This window comes from Camarhynchus parvulus, chromosome 3 (genome assembly GCF_901933205.1).
Source record: "Camarhynchus parvulus chromosome 3, STF_HiC, whole genome shotgun sequence".
Classification (NCBI taxonomy): Eukaryota; Metazoa; Chordata; class Aves; order Passeriformes; family Thraupidae; genus Camarhynchus; species Camarhynchus parvulus.
The window spans coordinates 66,559,960-66,577,801 of record NC_044573.1 but is presented as its reverse complement, the minus strand read 5'-3'; the positions used below and the strand labels follow the sequence as shown (position 1 = coordinate 66,577,801).

The 17,842-nt window shown below is 40.4% G+C and overlaps 1 protein-coding gene across 1 annotated transcript in view; it reads right to left on the bottom strand.

Annotated features, from left to right (window-relative positions):
- The window catches only part of LAMA4 (laminin subunit alpha 4), a 98,386-nt gene extending 81,346 nt beyond the window's left edge, over window positions 1-17,040 (bottom strand). The window contains exon 1 of the mRNA XM_030944595.1: window positions 16,379-17,040. Coding sequence (XP_030800455.1) covers window positions 16,379-16,579 — 201 coding nt within the window. The 5' untranslated portion in view covers window positions 16,580-17,040. The remainder of the gene's footprint in view (window positions 1-16,378) is intronic.
- Between the last annotated feature and the right edge of the window lie 802 nt (window positions 17,041-17,842).

Sequence of the window (17,842 nt, the reverse complement as noted above, 5' to 3'; positions counted from 1 at the left end):
GAAATGAAAATTAACCTAATTAACATAATATCCCAGATCTATCTGCAAAAATACAAATAAGTTCTATCCTGTATTGCAAACACTGTGTTTTGTGTAGAAGGATGATTTTTGATAGCAAGAGGAAAAAAATGCACATTTTCTTGGTTTCTGGAAGCCTCCACACGGTACTTCTTCATATGCCAAGGGGTTAGATTAAAGACTCTAGCATCATTTATGATATGCCATTCAAGTCTTAGAAACTGTTCCTGACCATGTTCTTTTAGCCTTCAGTGGAAGAGAATATAATTAATTCTCAATACCTGTAATCTGGTTTTGGCCAAGTACATACATAGCTATCTCTGATTAAGCTGACATACCAGAATTTGTTTACTTTCTTTATCTTGATGAAATTTAACTTGCCACATAGTTTAATCTTGAAAATATATTTGTGCATTCCAGTTTTCATTTTTCTGCAGTCTGATCTCTTCTGTAAAGGTGGTAAAAATTTTATAAAAATATATAAACCTAAGGAAGTCATAGTTTGAGGAGTGTGAAATCTGGCCTGAGAGGCTATCTATTTATGCAGAACTGTGACACATATTGTAAATTATTTGAATAATAATGTTTATCACTTGACATAGATTGAGTAATGGTTTTGGAACTGTAGGAACCTTAGAAGTCCCCACTGTCTCTTATGGAATGAAAGAAAAGAAAGAAGAAAACGAATTCTACTTGAACATTATGAAGCTTTGCTTCAGAACACAGGGAAAAGAAAACAGAAAAGTGTTGCTCCTCTGATATAACAGGCATCATATCAGCCATAGATACCTGTAAAAGTAGGACACATGGATAATTTAAGTCCATGTTTTCAATGCATTGAGGAAAACAATCAGACAAATTGAGTGGAGCAATGTCCCTTCTTGGCAGCTTCAGATCAATGTGTAATGTTTATCCATCTGGAAGGAACAGTTTAGAAAAACAGAGGTTTTGGACTCAAAGTTTTATCAAGTCGCTGAAACTTTATATCTTTTACCATACAGAGATGAGTGAATACTTGAAACCACCTCCATTCATTTTAAAGTCTTTGTCTCTAAAGCAGAGACCAGTCTGCTGGAAGTACATGGCATTACCATGGAAACATCAGCCCTCTGCTCCTCGAGGACATTTCCAAACCCAACCCAAGCATGCTTGCTTTTGTTTATTTGTCTTTATAAGCAGTATTTGAAACTGGCAGCTACAGTTCTGAGGCCTTTTTGAAGTTCGTTTGCTTAGGCCAACTTGAGATAAATAGCCTATTGCCCTTCCTAAAAATAAAGATGTTTTCCTGCTTGAATATCTCCCAGTACTTTCATTTATGCAATTGTTTATTAGAAATAGGAACATTAGAGAAACAAGCCTGAGAAAGCAGTCCTCTACTGTACATTTGATGTTATTTCAGTTTCTCTGGCTTCCTCAGAACAGGCGGGACTCTTTTCCAAAGAGATTGCTGGTTTTGATCACCTATAATAGGGACTCCACTTTCAATCCCCAGCCAAAAGCTCACAGAAATCTTGCCAAGCATTCAGCACTCAGCAGGTCTGTGTGAGCCCTGAAGGCAGTCCCAGGCTGAAGCCCCGAGGAGCTCTGTGCCCCAGGTGCAGGGCTGAGCTAACACAGCTGTGGCCGTGCTGGTGTGAGGGTGAGCTGGCCTTGGCAGCTGCGTGCCTGTGCATGAAGGCTAAACCACAGCAAGCTGGGACTCATCCGCAGGGAGACTTCCACATGAGATGCCATGTGGCCAGAAGCCAGCTGGACACCCGTGGTGTGGTTTGATTTCTTGTATACAGAAACGTATCTAAATTTGGTCAGCTGGGCCTGCTGCTCTCTCCTAACAGCGTAGAGGGACGTGGAGGGTGGCTCATGTGTAGGTGCCAGCTCTGTATACAAACTCCATGAGATGAAGCCTATTGCACATGTCAGATGTGCTGTGCCTTACAGAAGTGTCCAGGCTGAAAGAGCTGTGCCACAGATCTGGCCAAACTGCTGGGCCCTGTATCCTTGGAGAAGTGCAAGGTCTCCTCAGAGTCTGTTCCACAGGTCAGTATGTTCAGGTAGAGAAAGTGGATAGGTATAAAGGAAATCTTGATGTCTGACAGACCCAAACAATTCTCTACATATGTGCAGGGAGGATCTAGCCTAGAAAGAAGAATGACCCCATTCTAAGGACACTTTCTGGGTCCTTCCAAAAAGCACACTAAAAATACTGCTTTGCCAAATTGGGATGTAAATATACAAAGTGTTTGAATCCATGGACATCCTGTCTTAAAACCACTCTGGGCAGGCACAAAATCTATGGCTTATCATCCTTGGAAATCATTAACTACAAAACTGTCTTCTTTACCTTGGATGGATATACAAATATACTTCTGGTATTTTATGCATCAAAAGATACTGAGGACAGCAATGTGACTTTCCCATCTGCTTTTCAGCTTGGGACATAATTGATTTCCAGTGCATTTAAGCATGGATTTTTTAAATTCCAGTCTTCCAGCTGTAGATTGATGGTCATTTGACTGCTTCTTGCTCCCTGGGAGCAAACTAATAGACATTTCAAATTCCTTAGGTCAAAGACGTGTTATTCATAAGCATAGACACAAAGATTTAGTTCTTCTTCAGCCTGCTGAGAAACTTTGTGCAAACAAAAAGAGCTGTGATAACATTGCATCCCACTCTCCTGACCCTCCTGCCTTTGGTGACCTGCAGAAGAAACCCCTCTCCATTTGTTGCCAAAATATAAAATCCAGCAGATGGACAGAAAGCACTGTGTGCAACTCCAGCTCAGTGTCAGCCTCTGTACTGGTGTGCAGCACACTCAGGAGTCCTGGCTGTCTTACACAGCCAACATGCACTTTATTGATCACAGAAAAGGTGCTTAACTGCTGGAGGTTAAATTTTGGGTTGAGAATTCACTATGTGTAGTTTTTAGGAGTATATTTTCACTGTGTGGGGTTTCAGAAATGTGTGGGTATGAAAGGCTGACTTGCCACATTTCTTGACTAGGAGATAACAAATCACTGAACCTACCACCAGATGCTTCCAGATGCCTCTGCATGGTTCCTGATTCCTGTTTTCCAAAAGAGTAGGCCCATGAGAGATAACTGCATGAAAACAGTGCTCGTAATATTATTTTCTAGTTTGAATATTATTTGGCATTTCTCCTTTTCTTCACAGTTTTTGTTCTCATCTGTTTGACACATGAACACCAGACTCTTCATGAGATCATCAGCAAAGTGCAATCAAAAAACGCAAAGTAAAGCTCTGCATTTTTTCACATAATACCTTGTAAGAAAGAGGCTTGAGACCATGGTCTGTGCCTCTCAACAGCTGAAATGTTTGAGATAACAGATGGCTGTATTGAAACACTTTGATTTTTATTGCTTCTCCAACAATGCTAACCATGGCAGGGGGGTTGGGATTATGTGATCTTCAAACTCTTAACATTCCATAACTCTGTGATGTGAGGGATCCTGAAGTGTATGATTCGGGGTAAAATTTGTCTAATTAAATTTTCTCTGCTTTGTTGTGTTCTGGTTTTTTGCGACACAAGAGAGAAAGCATTTCTAGAAGGTGTCCTTGGCCTCTTTATATACTAGTACTTGATGACAGCTCTGATATTGTTTTGATTGTCATTGATGTTGCTGCAGCATTTTTACAATACTAACTATGTAGTTGTGAATCATTTGTTTATTAATTTCTTCTAGACCTTGTGTTCTCAAAATTTGTATGGACTTGAATTTGCCAAAGTATATTTGGGCAGTTACAATTTCTTCAGAAGCACAGTGAGTACTTGTAGCAATGAGGGTTTGCTGCAGAGAGTATTTTCCAAGAAGTCTGTTTGCATGTTGTGAGGCATTGATCAAATCCATGGCTTTTCAGTTTGTATTTATAGCTCACCCTAGCTTTTATTTATAGGTTACCTTTTAGTCTTGTCTATATTATATGTCTCTCTTGTTGGCAACAAGGCTTGAATATCGTTTAAACAGTCTTACAGTAAATGCCAACCACATGAGATGATTGTTCATTGGCCCTTCTTGGGGGAGGCCTCAGTGCTTCTCCTGGGCTGTATCTATTAATGGAGCAACTGAACATTACGCTGAAGGGTTTGGATCTCCACCTGCCCCCGTTGGCTCCCACAGCCATTCTGTTGTGGCCTTGTTCTCTAGTCATGCTTGTGTCCTCCCTGTTCTGCTTTCCATTTGTCCTCCCACTCCTCCTATCTTTGCTATCCCTGCCTATCTCTGCACCTGGTCCCAGCCACTAATCTACTTTATTACATATGATTCACCTCTAATCTACAAACACCTCCACAGCAATAGTTTCATTATACTGTTTGAAATTAACATAACAAAAAATATTCCTTCTCACTGAACATCAAAGAAACTCATCACCTTGTTTCCATGCAGGAGCTGCTCTCTCTCTCTAATTATGTTCATAAGAATACTGGGACTCAAGAAAATACATTCTTCTGCTTATGTCTTGTGTGACAATGAACATTAGTCTTTCAGTCAGTTCCTCAGTCAGTAAAATGGAATAATGACCACAGCCATGCAGGATCACAGAATAGCTGAGGCTGGAAGGAACCTCTGGAGGTTGGCTGGTCCAAGCAGGGCAGCCTAGAGCTGATTATCTGGGACTGTATCCAGATGTACCCAGTATAACCCATGGCAGAGCACACAATGTAATCCCAGTGTCCCAGATATACCCAGTGTACCCAGCAGGGACACTCCTCAACAGCTTCATGTCCTTTAAGAGAACTGGTCAGAACCACCAGGAATACTGAATATCCCCATGTGACCAGACATTTTGGGTAGCTGTGTTTTGTTTGTTCCAGATGTCTGCAGTGAATATAAAGCTGTTTCTGGACCCTAGAATGTCTTAATGCAGTGCTGAAAGAATGTTTTTGGCCTTCAGCTAAACAGCCATAGTTTGAAGACATTTTGATATGTAGACAGCACTGCTTGGCATCGTGCTGCCTTCCCCATTTTTCCCACCATTCTTTTTGAGGGCTAGACCTCACTCTTGTATTTGAGGGTGACTTTTATGAGTGACCTGCAATGATTTACTGCCAGAGCTTACCAGATATATGAAAAGGATTAGTCAAAGAGTATAGAGAGAAAGAACTACAGTTCAGTTATAAAATTTCCCATGAAAGCTTCAAACTAACTTTGTAAGGAAGCTTTTCAGATATTTAAAGAAAATCTGTTTTTTTTTCATACAAGGAAGGAAACATGAATATGGAAAAATGTATTTGATATAGTTGTTTTTTAAAAATATTATCTGTGGTATTTGTTTCTGTTAAATACAATGATTAAAGCATTTTTCTCTTATTAAGAAAACAAATTAAGAGCAGGAGCTCTTACTCAAGGTACAAAGAAAATTAATTCTGCTGCTAACTTCCCCTTTATCTGTCCTATTATTTTCTCTTAATTTATTCCATGCATCTTCCTAGACCAGGTCTAAGGAGGAGATTTCTGAGAGTCTTTCCAACCACTGAGGTAAACTATAACTAATTTTAAAAATAAAATGCCCTGGTGGTGCCCTTTCACAGATCTGTCATGCTTCACTCTAAGTTATCATTTGAAGAAATAAATGGACTTTAAATTCCCAGACCGTGAGTAATAAATTCAAGATTGCCTTTGTACTTGAATATATAAATCCCTATGGAGTGACATTTCAGAAGGATCTTTGTCTTCCTCTGGAGAATAAGGCCCTCAGAAGTGAATAACTGACCTGTTGGCCAAAGTTCTACCATCAAAGTAATCACAGAGAGAGACGGACAGAAGTTCTGCTCTCCACCATGAGGTACCCCAAAACGTGCAGGAAAAGGGGGACATCTGCTCTGCAATTTTATTTATCCTCTGTTGATTTTTTGCTAAATTTATCTGAGCTTTGAAGCCTTGCAAACTGGAGAATTAAAAACAAACAAACTTGTTCACCAGCTTCCCCTAGGCCTCCAAGCTCTATTTATAATTTCTATAAGCCTTCATTACCTCTGGTCTACAGTATCAAATTCTTCTTCTGAAGAAAGGTCACATTCTAACTATTATTACTGAAGAAATGAATTCAGAGTGTGACATCACAGCTAGACAGTTAATTACCCCATTTAATACGACACTACAGTTGTTAGGGAACTGTCTGCGTGCAAAAAGCTACTCTGTAGTATTTACCATTTCAAAGGCAGAAACCTCATGCAAATTAGCCATCTGCAATTTCAAATTTATTTTTAAAACTGTAAACATTCCTGAGAGGAACGCACTTTTTAGCTTAGTCTCCAAATCAATGTTCACGATAGTTTTATAATAAGCACCCTGGTGTAGTCCATTAAATCCCTATATTGTTCTTTTAAATTTCTGACACTGTTAACTGTGAAATATTTATTATTTCCAGTGTTCCACTGATGTTGTAAATTAGAAATTAACCAGAAGTTGGTGAAGAGATTTGGGCACAATGCTGGTAGTCTTTTTTTTATCCACTTATCTTGACAGTATCTCAGTTCTAATTGCATTTAATGAGACTGCAAACTAAAGTAATAATTGCACACTAACAAGGTTTCTGTTTTGTTATTTAAATTACAAATGTAAAAGCAAATTCTTTCCTGCTTAAATTGTCATTCAGTAGAGCCCTCCAATATTTTTGCATATTGTTATTTTTAAATGAAATTATCACATGAGATAGGTTTGATAAAAAACCTCAATAAGTGCATTTGCCATAGATCTGGCAAATTATTGGTGTGTTCTGGATAAGTGATATGAAATGCTCTTTAAATCTGCAGCAGTGTATTTTTGTGAATCTGAGTAATTTGAATCTTCAAACACCAAAACAACAATAAATAAAGCAGTGACACTGGTTGTGAATATACAATTTTTTTCAGTAAATGAATGGTGAAACAAATGAAGCATTATTTTCTGTTACCAGTGTCCTTTCTGTCAGCCCCTGTGCATGGATCTCAATATTGTTCATTTTTGCCTGCATTCCCAGTGATGCTCCTACCTGAGAGCACAGGGCTGGTCTGGAGCCAGGCAGACCCTGTCTGGCCAGTCTGCAGCTGCTGAAGAGTGCATCTGATGATTGAATTTAGTCTGGTTTTCCAACTGTTGCTGTGTTAAACAGCAACTAAACACTAGAAGTTCTCCATAGTTTATATACACAGAGGGGTTGAGCCCTCCTCACAATTTACTGGAAAAGTTGTGGTTGCCTTAAGGGACACAGGACAAGACACTAACTTCAAAACTTTTTAACTTGAAAACTTCACTTGCTGACTTATCCATCACAATTTGGATTATTTATTTATTTATATTGGATTAACCTGATGAATTATCAACTCATCAGCCTCCAAAAGAGATGTTTATTTCAGATGATAATAAAGGACAGGTTATGAAGCTGGTAGAAACCTTCTTCTCAAAGTTTTAGGTGCAAAAATCAGAGATCACTAAAACTAAAACTAGCAAGACTGAAAATAGTTACTAGAATTCTTGATAAGATCTGGCTAGCAGGAAGACACAGGAAAAATGTTACCTCAATTTCTCCCTATGGCATGGTAGAGCTGGCAGTCAAGAGAAACAGTGAATGTGGCTAATTGCACATGGGTAGCCTCCAAACCAGTAAGCAAAGCAGAGAATGGTATGCAGGAAAAATGACAAGGAACCCTTTCCCCAGCCCACTGTCACTCTGTATTCTGATTCCTTGGGTGGGCTTGTGTGAGCCTCCACTGCAGCAGTGACAGACTGATGGGGACTCCCGAAAACAAGAAACAGCTGAAGTCCAGATGGCTTTATGCAGAAGAACAACATTATCTTTTACCTTGACTAAGTAATTGTATTAAATTTTTTAAAAATTTCCTGTGTTGAAAAAGTTTCCAGACTGTTATCCCTTCCCCAGCTCAAGTGGAAAACAAACTGCCATTCAGCAATAGAGATGGGGTTGGATCCAACATAAACATATCTCAGCTAGGCATTCTCCATAGAACTGCAACTGCACAGTCATTTTTTCCATATACAGTGGGAAAGACACAGCCTCTGCTTAAAAGGCACTCTCTCAAAAGGAGGAGGGCTAAAGTGTTTTAGCTGTCTGGAAGCTGGCTAAGAATCAGATATTAATACCAGTCTCTAATTTACTTATTAGTATTGCCACTGAGCGAAAAACTTACTCTTACAAGATGCTTGCTGTTGGAAATAGAATATCTGCCTTGAAAGGGTAGCTCGTTGATTTTCCTTTTTCAAAAAATTGCCAAGTTTATTCAATTTACAGGAAAAGGGATAAACCTATGTTGTTTCCTCATTAACCACCCTCCACCCAGTCCCCACTTACATGAAATGTACGTTCTGAGTCATTGAGTCTCTCAGATAAGACATAATCAGCTGACAAACCACAGTACTCCCTGAGAGATTTACAGATAGAGACAAAAATGTTCAAGGGATGAAAAAGAAAAGTGGGCTTTAAAGCAAGTACTAATGTGCTTGTGGGACACTGTTAATTCTGAGAGGGTAAATCTCAAGCTTCAAGCTTCAATTTTCCCCCTTCCAGATTTCTACTATTTCCTGGTTTGATTTTGCATCTCTTTGAAATGCTAGAATCACGGTAGAGAGGAACAGTGATCTGCTTGACCAATAGCCATAGCATCAATTAAAAGCCTGTTAGAAAGAAACTCAAGCCAATGTGACAATCTTGAAAGATGAAGAGAAAGAGCTTTCTTCCTTCTCTGCCTCCCAAGGGTAGCCAGCTATGGACAAGACAGACAGCTGCTGAGGATGGCTGATGGGAAGATCCTGTGTTTCTGGGCAGTTCTCAGAAATAAGGCTTTCCCCCTGGATTGTTTTAGCAATTTGCAAATGTGTGGGAAGAGAGTAAGACAGCTCAGCATGGTTAGTTTTGTACTGCATGCCATACATTCAGGATGAAGCTGGGCAGAGGCTGTGCTCTGAAAGGAGACAGGAAAAGCCAGGGCTGGGGAGAAGGGGTAACCTGCTTCTACCTCTCAATGCCTCTGGGCTTGTTTCATCATAGACATAGTCTGATAATGAATAAATAAATTTTCTGTTGGCTTAAAGAGAGGAAAGAATCAATGCATCAAGAGAAAACCAATTAACCAATTTTTTTTCTCATCCCTCACAGAAATCTATCACCAAACACCCTGAATTAGCTGGTGCCTTAGATACCCTGTTGAGCCTCTGCAGACTATCCTTGCCATTGACTGGAAGAAGAGAGCCACAGCAAACCACAAACCTGCAAAAGGCTGAGCAGGGTATGCAAATTCCCTGACCTTACACCATGTCTACACCTCCAATACCTGCCCACATCTTCCTGAATGTGTCTGTGCCAGGTACTGATGCTCTGGAGACCTTGCCAACCCTCAGTGGGCCAGGCTGTGTTAGCCTTTCTGGGCCATGAAAGATTCTAATAGTCAGGGTAGGGAGGGTTATGTTATATTTTGTGCTGCCAGATTTTGGTTTTATTATTTTCTTTTTTTGCATACTGGATCTGGATAAATGCTTCCTTTCAGAAAGTGCTTTCAAGGAAGGGTCCCTGGAGCCAGGAGTGGGGAGCCCAGCATAAGGGAGTCATGAATGGCAGGCTCTCTGTGGCTCTCCATGGGCTAGCATCCAGGCTCAGAGATGGAAAACCACAGAAGGAAACCCTAGGACATACTGGCCTTGCATTAGCCTTGGCAGAAAGGTCTGCTAATCTCTTGCCACTTGGAAGGTCTTTAATAAAAGAGTAAAAGATGCATTTTAGGGTGGTAACAGGTAATAGAGCTCAGAAACTATCTGGTTTAGGTGCTGGTTCTATGTACCTACTTTTCCTGTAGTTACACTGGCAGCAATGGTCAAAGATTAAACGAATTAATTTTTATTCATTTTGTTGGGTAGGCAGAGTCAATCAGTGGTTCTGAGTATTGCAGTTTTAGTTAAAAAGTCTGTTTTTACAGAACATATTGAAAGCTGTCCATACAGTTAGAGTATTTTTTTCTTGTAATTATTAACTTATGTTTCAAAATTAAGGTGTGCCAGTTCTTCTCATACTCCCTGTCTTCCATATGTCATGACCTAAACATTAACATCATAGTTGTTCTTACAGTCTTGTAATGTTGGAATAGTAATTTAAAAATATTTTTCAGAGTCCTCTCTTATTCTTTGACTCTTGAATCCTGTGGGTTTTAGCACTGCTTCTTGTCAGTTTCTCACAAAAGCAAAAAAAAAAGGAGTTCTAGTATTCATGAAGTATTTATTTCAAGGAAATAGCTATATAAAGAATTGCAAAATACAGCTAAAAAGGAACTACAAAGCCAGATAATATTTGCTGTATTTTAGTAAATCTGTTTTCATTATCAAATACACACTTTATTTATCCTGACTGACAGTTAGGAAAATCTCTTTGAGATTTTAATGACAAAGAATTAGATTTCAAAAACTTTGGAGCTCTAACAGCTTTGTGTATAATGCTATTCATCAGTTGTTGAATCTTGCATTAGGATGCATAACCCAAACATCCCCAGCTCATGGTGATGTGTGAAAATGGACTGGGATGAGATCCAAACATTCAAGAGTACCAATTAAAATATAAAACCTGAAGGGTCTATATTTTGGTGTTTGAAATCGAAGTCCAGAAGAAAGTTGTAAATGATCAGCAGCTGCTTATATGTTACTCAGAAACTAGACCTCTTTTACACAGCTCTTGAACACTAGAAGCTCTAATTGTTATCAGTTTAAATCAGGCCAAGTTTTCCTTCAGAAAGCAATTCTTTCATTTCTTCTCATGCCCCCTGGAAAAACTGGACTTTTAATTCCTTCCTTGCTTCCCATGTTGTGAATAAGAGTGGGCATAAAATGCCTTTTATTGGCTTTCACAGCCCAGAATAAGCTTTAGGGCACTTTGCTGGTACTTGTCCAAAACTTTGTGGGAATACATTGCAGTGGAGTTTGAATTTTGTTTTCTGGTGGGTGTTTTATACATCTTCTTGAAATGGAGGAAACTTCCAACAGAGCATCTGCTCTGTCTTGTGCTTCCATTTGCTTCAGCCTCCTATGATTCAAAAGGTTTGGAGGCTGGTGGCACTACTCCAAGCAGATGATTTTCATTAAAGTTTTGATGAGAAACTTAAGTTGGAATCACAAACATCTGCAGTAAAACTTCCTCCCCTCTAATAGATGTTTCTCAGAACATAACCTTGTCGTATCAGAAAAAACCACAGCTAGAAATCCAAATTTCCCATTATAGGAGTTAACCTAACATAACCTCGAGGGTCTGAAGTGAATTAATCTAAAGATCTGCTTTTTAAAAGTATATGCAGTTCACATTAGCTTTAAAGAATATAAAGGTTCCTGTCAAGCTAAAACCTTTTTTGGCTCACACCTCAGGATTAGGTCTTCTGCTGCTTCTTGTAGTACTAGCTTGTTTTGAACAGATTAATTCTACAAGTAAGGATCAAATTGTGTTTCTCTCAACAGTTTGCAAGATTTTCTGTTTCACCCATTTTGGGGAAAAGGAGTGAAGATGATTTGGAGATATTTTGAGTTTTTGTTAACAAGTCGCTGGGACTTATGGTTGCTGTCAGTTTATATTTTTAATGTGAGCCATTTTAGAGTGGTGAGTTTGTCACAAGTCCCATGCTAATCATTGCTTATCACTTTAGAGAACCAGAAGGCAAGCATCTCAAATAATGCTTCTTGTGTTTTATCAGCAGCTGCTGGTAAAAGTCAGGTGGGAAAAATGACTGTCAAACATGTCCTTTTAACACACAAGCTCCATCAGATAACTTCTGCCTCTTACTTTCTCTTATAAAAAATGGCTAATTTTGACTTGACCATGATAATTGTTTCCTTTAAAGGACTTTTGCCTCTCTGCCTTTCCCCTGAGCCAAAAACACTGATGCTAGAAACAGTTTTCCTCTTCCATCTGTCCAACAATATCATGCCTTCCTTCAGTCTGGGAATTGGCTTCCTGCCCTGTCCCAACTTCTTTTTTTCCTTTACTCTTAAGACTCTTGATTATCTCATTCTTGTTCTAATTTTTTCCTCTCCTTTGTCTTCCTGCTTTAATTTACTTCCTTTCCCACTATTTACTTCACTTCTTTCCATGGAGGACATCTGAGAATTTCTTTTTTTTTGGCTTGGCAGATGTCTCCACAGAATGTCTGTCTTCCCTTTCTTTCCCTAGTCCTTCCCACACTCATCTCCTATACTAGTCTCTGGCCTCTTGTAGTCATTTACGACAGAATGAAATTAATATTTTACTGGATGTCACCTTACATTCATTTTACATTAAGAAGAGTGACAAGAAAGTGTGGATCACAGAGAACCATTTGTGATACTCTTGAGTATTTCAAGTCTTGTACCATGTTTTACTCTCACCTTAGACTCTGTAAGGAACTTTCTTCCTGATGGGGAACAAAATCCACACCTATATAAAACCATTATATCAGTGGAATTTAAAAACACAAATGTTGACAGTAGCAGGCTTCAGAGCCAAATGGTAATGTATGACCTGCCTCCTAGTTTAGAGGCATGTGTTTGACAGTGGGACATAACTGTTCTCACAACTTCTGGTTTTCAATTTTACTGCTGTGCCTCACCAAACCTGGAAGTGTCTCACCATTCCCTTTCCTTCTGCAGTGTCCAAGCTAGTGAGTGGAACACTAAAACAAACAGCTCTGATGTTTGCCACTTGCTTATCTGCTTTCATTTGTTATCTGCCTGTTTTAAGTCCTTTGCTTCTATCTCTCACAAATCTTCCTTATAAAATATTTCAACCTATCCTTGTTTGGAAAAACCAATCTCTGACTTCACGCCACCAGCTGCTGTGGGGTTGCACTGATGAGCTGGATCAGCTCTGCACACACTCTTTTTCTCTCTATCTCCCCACCTCCCCTTATTATCTTTATGAGCCAAGGAACTTAATTTTCCTAAATAGCACACAAGTACTCTGAGTACTTGAGTGCTTTTCATATTGATCTGCCTCTTCATGGACAAATCAACACAACTAAATAAAATCTCTAGTGCTTAATCGCTTCTGAAAATAAAATTTTTAACTTGCAGTTTCAACATAGTCATCTTCAGTTTCCAATTGTTGCATATACCAATACCTTAATTTATTAGACCAACAAGCCTATTTTTTTTCTTGTGTATGTACTTACACAGTAAGTTCAAATTTTTTTTTCTTAACCTCCCTCTAAGTTGGCAAATTGGATTGCAGAATCTCTCAGCTATCTTCAAATTCCTAACACTGTAATCCTTGTCATGATACTTTTCTGGATAATTTTAATCAATTTGTAAGCAATTTTTGTTTGTTTGTTTTTTTTTTTTTAAATAGGAGGCAGATATCTTATTTCACTGTGGTCACTAACTGTGCTCCTTATGTAGGGAACGGAATATTTCATCGTGTGGAATCTAGTCTGGCTAACTTAAACATCTACTTTAGCTGCTTCATAAAGCTGTCCTGAAGCCAGAATCCAACAAAGTTTTTAAAGAGGAAGACAATTTCCAGGGAACACTGCTAGGAATTAGAGGCTTAAAAATTCTGCTGTCTCCACTACTGTATGGGGAATTTGGATTTGTACCTGAAGACAGTCCACGATTCTGATTGAAACATCTAGAAAAAAATTATGTGCCTAATTTAATGTTCTGTATCACATAATGATTAAGAATGAGGGCACCAAGGTAGCTGATGTTGCCTGAAGTCCAACTCAGACCCATGGTATTCTCTGTGCATGGATACACCACATCAGGATTAAGAATGTAGTTAGTTCTCTTCTCTTAACAGGTTTTCATCCTAATCCCAGGTGAAAAAACCAAAAAAGGCAAAGCTCCTCATTAACTTTAATTCTGATTTTTTAAACCACTTTTCCCAGTTCCTCCCAGTTTAGGGTTGCCACACATGGTAAAGGAAGAGGATTGGAAAGCTGAGAAACATTCACTAATACGTATTTGCATTAATTGAGAGCTCCTGTTCTGCTATAGGTTCATAATATCAAACTCTTACCGGGATTTAAGAGCTTCCCACCAGTTACATCTTGGAAACGCTCACTGGCGCGTTCCATGTTGCAGCTGACTGTCACCACAGACCACAGTGAAGACCCATCTGTGGCTTTGTAACTCTGCCCTATGAAACTGCCCCCTTTGTATAATTTGGCACTATCTGACATGACTAACAGCCTCTGTCTGCTCGGGGGAGCTGTAGGCCTGAGTCAATATTTAGACGAAGGAGCTGAATCAAACCGCGCTGTGTAAGGGAGTTTACTCTGCGGTTCACTGTGAGCTGTGGGTTAAGCACTCATGCTCCAAAAGAGGCTAATTCAAATTCAAACCTGCTGGGATAACCCTGTTGCTGAGTCTGAGGAAGAGGATGTGAGCTGTGGGAGGGAGAAGCTCTTTGAGGACCAAAAGTAATGTTCCTTCCTTGGATGAGAGACTACCAAACCACCATTCTCTGGCCCCTACATCAACATCCAGGCTTAAAGCCTGTCCCTCAAATCCTGTTACCAGCCACACACATGGATCAATGAGTAAGTGGGTTCTCACTGTTAGAGAGCCATCTGTCCTATCCCAAAAAAAGCATCCTGCTGGGCCTGATGTCCTTGGAAATTGCCATGGAGATGAGGCCTGAAATATACAGGTAGCAAGGGGTCCTGAAGTCCCTGCTTCTTCCTCATGAAACAAAAGTGTTCTGCAGCCAAGGGCCTTGGCGTGATGATACCAGGCACAGTCATCCAGTGGTAACATGGCATCCAGAGTCTAAGTGCTGCCATTGCATAGGCTGAAGTAAACTACCAGAGGAAACACCAGTTATTGAGTCTATTATGTTGGCCTGAGCAAAAATTTAGAAAGGATTAAAATGGTTGAAGGAAATGAAAATGTCATTCCCCAGCAAGTGTCCAATATATCTCACAGTGCTTTCCCAAGATAAAATCTGAGAGATGTACATGAAAAAATGTGAACTGTGTCTTTGGGAAAACCATATTATACTGTCATAACAAGAAAGACTAACAATCACTTATGTTCATTATCCCATGAAAAGCAGCTACAAAACCCATCCAGCTCTTAAGCCAGGCATTTCATTGAGGGACTTTCCATGTTGCAAGCAACAGGTGGCAATGCAGTTTCTCGCGGCCGATCCAAGGCCAGAGGAGAAAATCTGTACATCCCACACCATGAAGTCTGTCCAAAAACTGGGATGGCTCCTGAGAGTCCTTATGCTGAGCAAAGCAGGGTTTAACCTTCAGTTTTCTCACACAGGTCATGTTTCATGAGGACTCTGGCAGGGTGGGCAGGCGTTTCCTGAGGCTGTCCAGCTGCTTGGAGCAGGGGAATGAGCTCTGCCCTGCCCTGCAGCAGCAACCCTGGCTGTCTGAAGGTTTTATGCACTTATTTCCATGGCTGTTAATTCTGGCAAGTGGAGGATAGGTGGAAAATCAGCCGTGTGATATTGGAGATTGTGATTTCGATATTGTCACAGTGACACAGCTGTGCTAATCTCACCTCATTTTTGGAAGTTATGCTAGAAGAGCTACTCTTTCCCTTCCCATGACCTTATGGAACTCAATTAGCCTCCTACTCTGCATCTACCATGCATGAGTTATTACTGTGTTGTGTCCACTGTTCCACCTCCAACCTTACCCCACCCCTCCGTGTAATTTATTATTTCCTCAAGATGTATTTTTGAGTAGCCCATTCCCCATGCAGTGTTGCTAAAATAAAGAGTATAAATCAATCCCAAAATAACAAGGGAAAATTTTCTGTTGTCAAATTGCTTCTCAGATCTCTCTAATTTCATTTGTCACTAATCCCAACCACAAAATTTTTGGAAGTTGAAATCTCTGCAGGTGTGTTCTCTGCAGGCAGTTTCCTAGATGCATTTGATTTATCATCTCCTGCTTTCACTGTGAAAACAAACTTCATATTTTGGAGGTGAATGGCATTCAGAGGCAAAAGCAGAAACTTCTACAGGACAGAGTTTGCCATGAAAAGACAGACTCTTTTGGGAAATTTCAGTGAATTACAATTGCAGGAATTACAAGGCAAGCAGAAAAGTGTTGTGACAATTAACTCTTGTAAAATAGCTCTGTTTGGACAGGCCTGTTTAGTTATGTTGGCAGGAAAGTCAGAGACATGCTAAGCCAGCTCCACTGCAAAGTACAGCAGCTGTCTGCTCACAGCAGGCAGGGCATGTGTACATTTTGAAGTCTGAGCTGTATCGCTCCAGTCCCGAAATGCAGCGTCTCAGACCACCTCCCCCCTCACCTCCAAACCCTCCTGTATCGCTTTAAGGCTCAAATGATTAAGCTAACATTTACCAGATGGGAGCTTTGACACAGACAGGTGAAAACAGAAAATTGCAGACACGGAGAGAGAGAAGGGAATTACTGTACCTCAGCAAAAGGCACCCAACTTCCAGTAGCTACTGCCTGCTGCTGCCCTCTGATAACAGTGGCTTCTTGCGTGCTGACCGCTGAGCTACCTTCAATGTCAAACTGAAAAACGCTTCCCTCACTTGAGGCTGTGCTGGAGGAGAAGCATCTCAAAAAGAAAAATACAGGAGAAATGAGGGGCCAGGCGGAGATCAAAGCCATTTCCTCCCCTTACATCCAGCAGTGGTCTTCTAGCGTCTCAGTAATTGTTTACCCTCTTCTGCAATCAGCCCCCCTTGGCTTAGTGGTGCCTCAGTTATTTTAACTTTCTTTCAGCATTCAGTTTCCAGATGTGGCACTTCAAGGCAGTCTAACCGGATCCCAATTTAAAAGAGGGGAAAAAAAAAAAAAAAAAAAAAAGGAAAAAAAAAAAAAGGAAAAGAAGGGAAGAAAAACGCTTTTGCTGCCTCTCTCGTTCTCTCTCCGTGCCTGTGGCTCCTCTTTTTCCCCAGAGGCTCCAGCACAATAACATACAGATGGGCAGTGCTTAAGCAGAGAGTGTCAAACAGAGATTGTATTCCAGGAAAGCACCGCTAGCTCTCCAGCCACCTTATCTCCCCCTGTCAGGATACAGACTGACGCTCTGTTCAGTGCTCTGGCTTCCTTCACATGTTCACATCATTCCCTCTTTTACCTTTCGTGTGGAGACCCTCCCACTCAAACTTTACTGTTCAGAAAGTGAGGTCACCCTTTCCTCCCTCTCCACGCCAACCCCCCACAACTCCATCTGACTGCTCCAAACAAATCACTGACTCTCCTGACTGTTTATTTTTTAACATCTCCAGTTTATTCAACGGAAGGCAGAAAGGTGCCAAATTTATTAAATAAAAACCCGCTAGACTAGCCATTCCTTATGTTATGGGGGAGGAGAGGCTGTGGGCGGGAGGAGGAGGAGGAGGAAGAGGAGGAGGGAGACAGCCTGGCTGTGCCATGGGCTAATAGGGCTAAGTGGTTTCTCTAACATGCTTCATTCAGTTCCTTTCCCTCAAGCCCAGTTCTCAGCTTCTCGCTGGCTCGTGAAAAAGAATATCATTCACTGCGATTTTGGAAAATGACTTCATTCCTCAGACTCATGAACTTTTATTTACAAAGACCATCTTGTATTCCTTTTTCAAGAGATGCTTTGTGAGGCCCTGGTAACAAGGCTTGCAGTGTGTATGTGGAAGTGAGCTGAATATGTTGCCCACAGCTCACTTCATTTTGTGACTATGATCTCAAAAAGACAAGACAGTAATCCTTGCTAGGTTTTGGGATGAAGTCAGGGTATAATTATACTAATGTGCACTGCTCCAGCCAAGAGGTCAGCACCTTGTCCATCAGTGGTCCTGAATGCAGGGAGTGGTAGCACCATTGGCCAGTCAGGCTTCTTTCTTAAATCTTTGCAGAAATTGGCTTACCAGGCTTCATTTTGAGAGTGGATTCCTT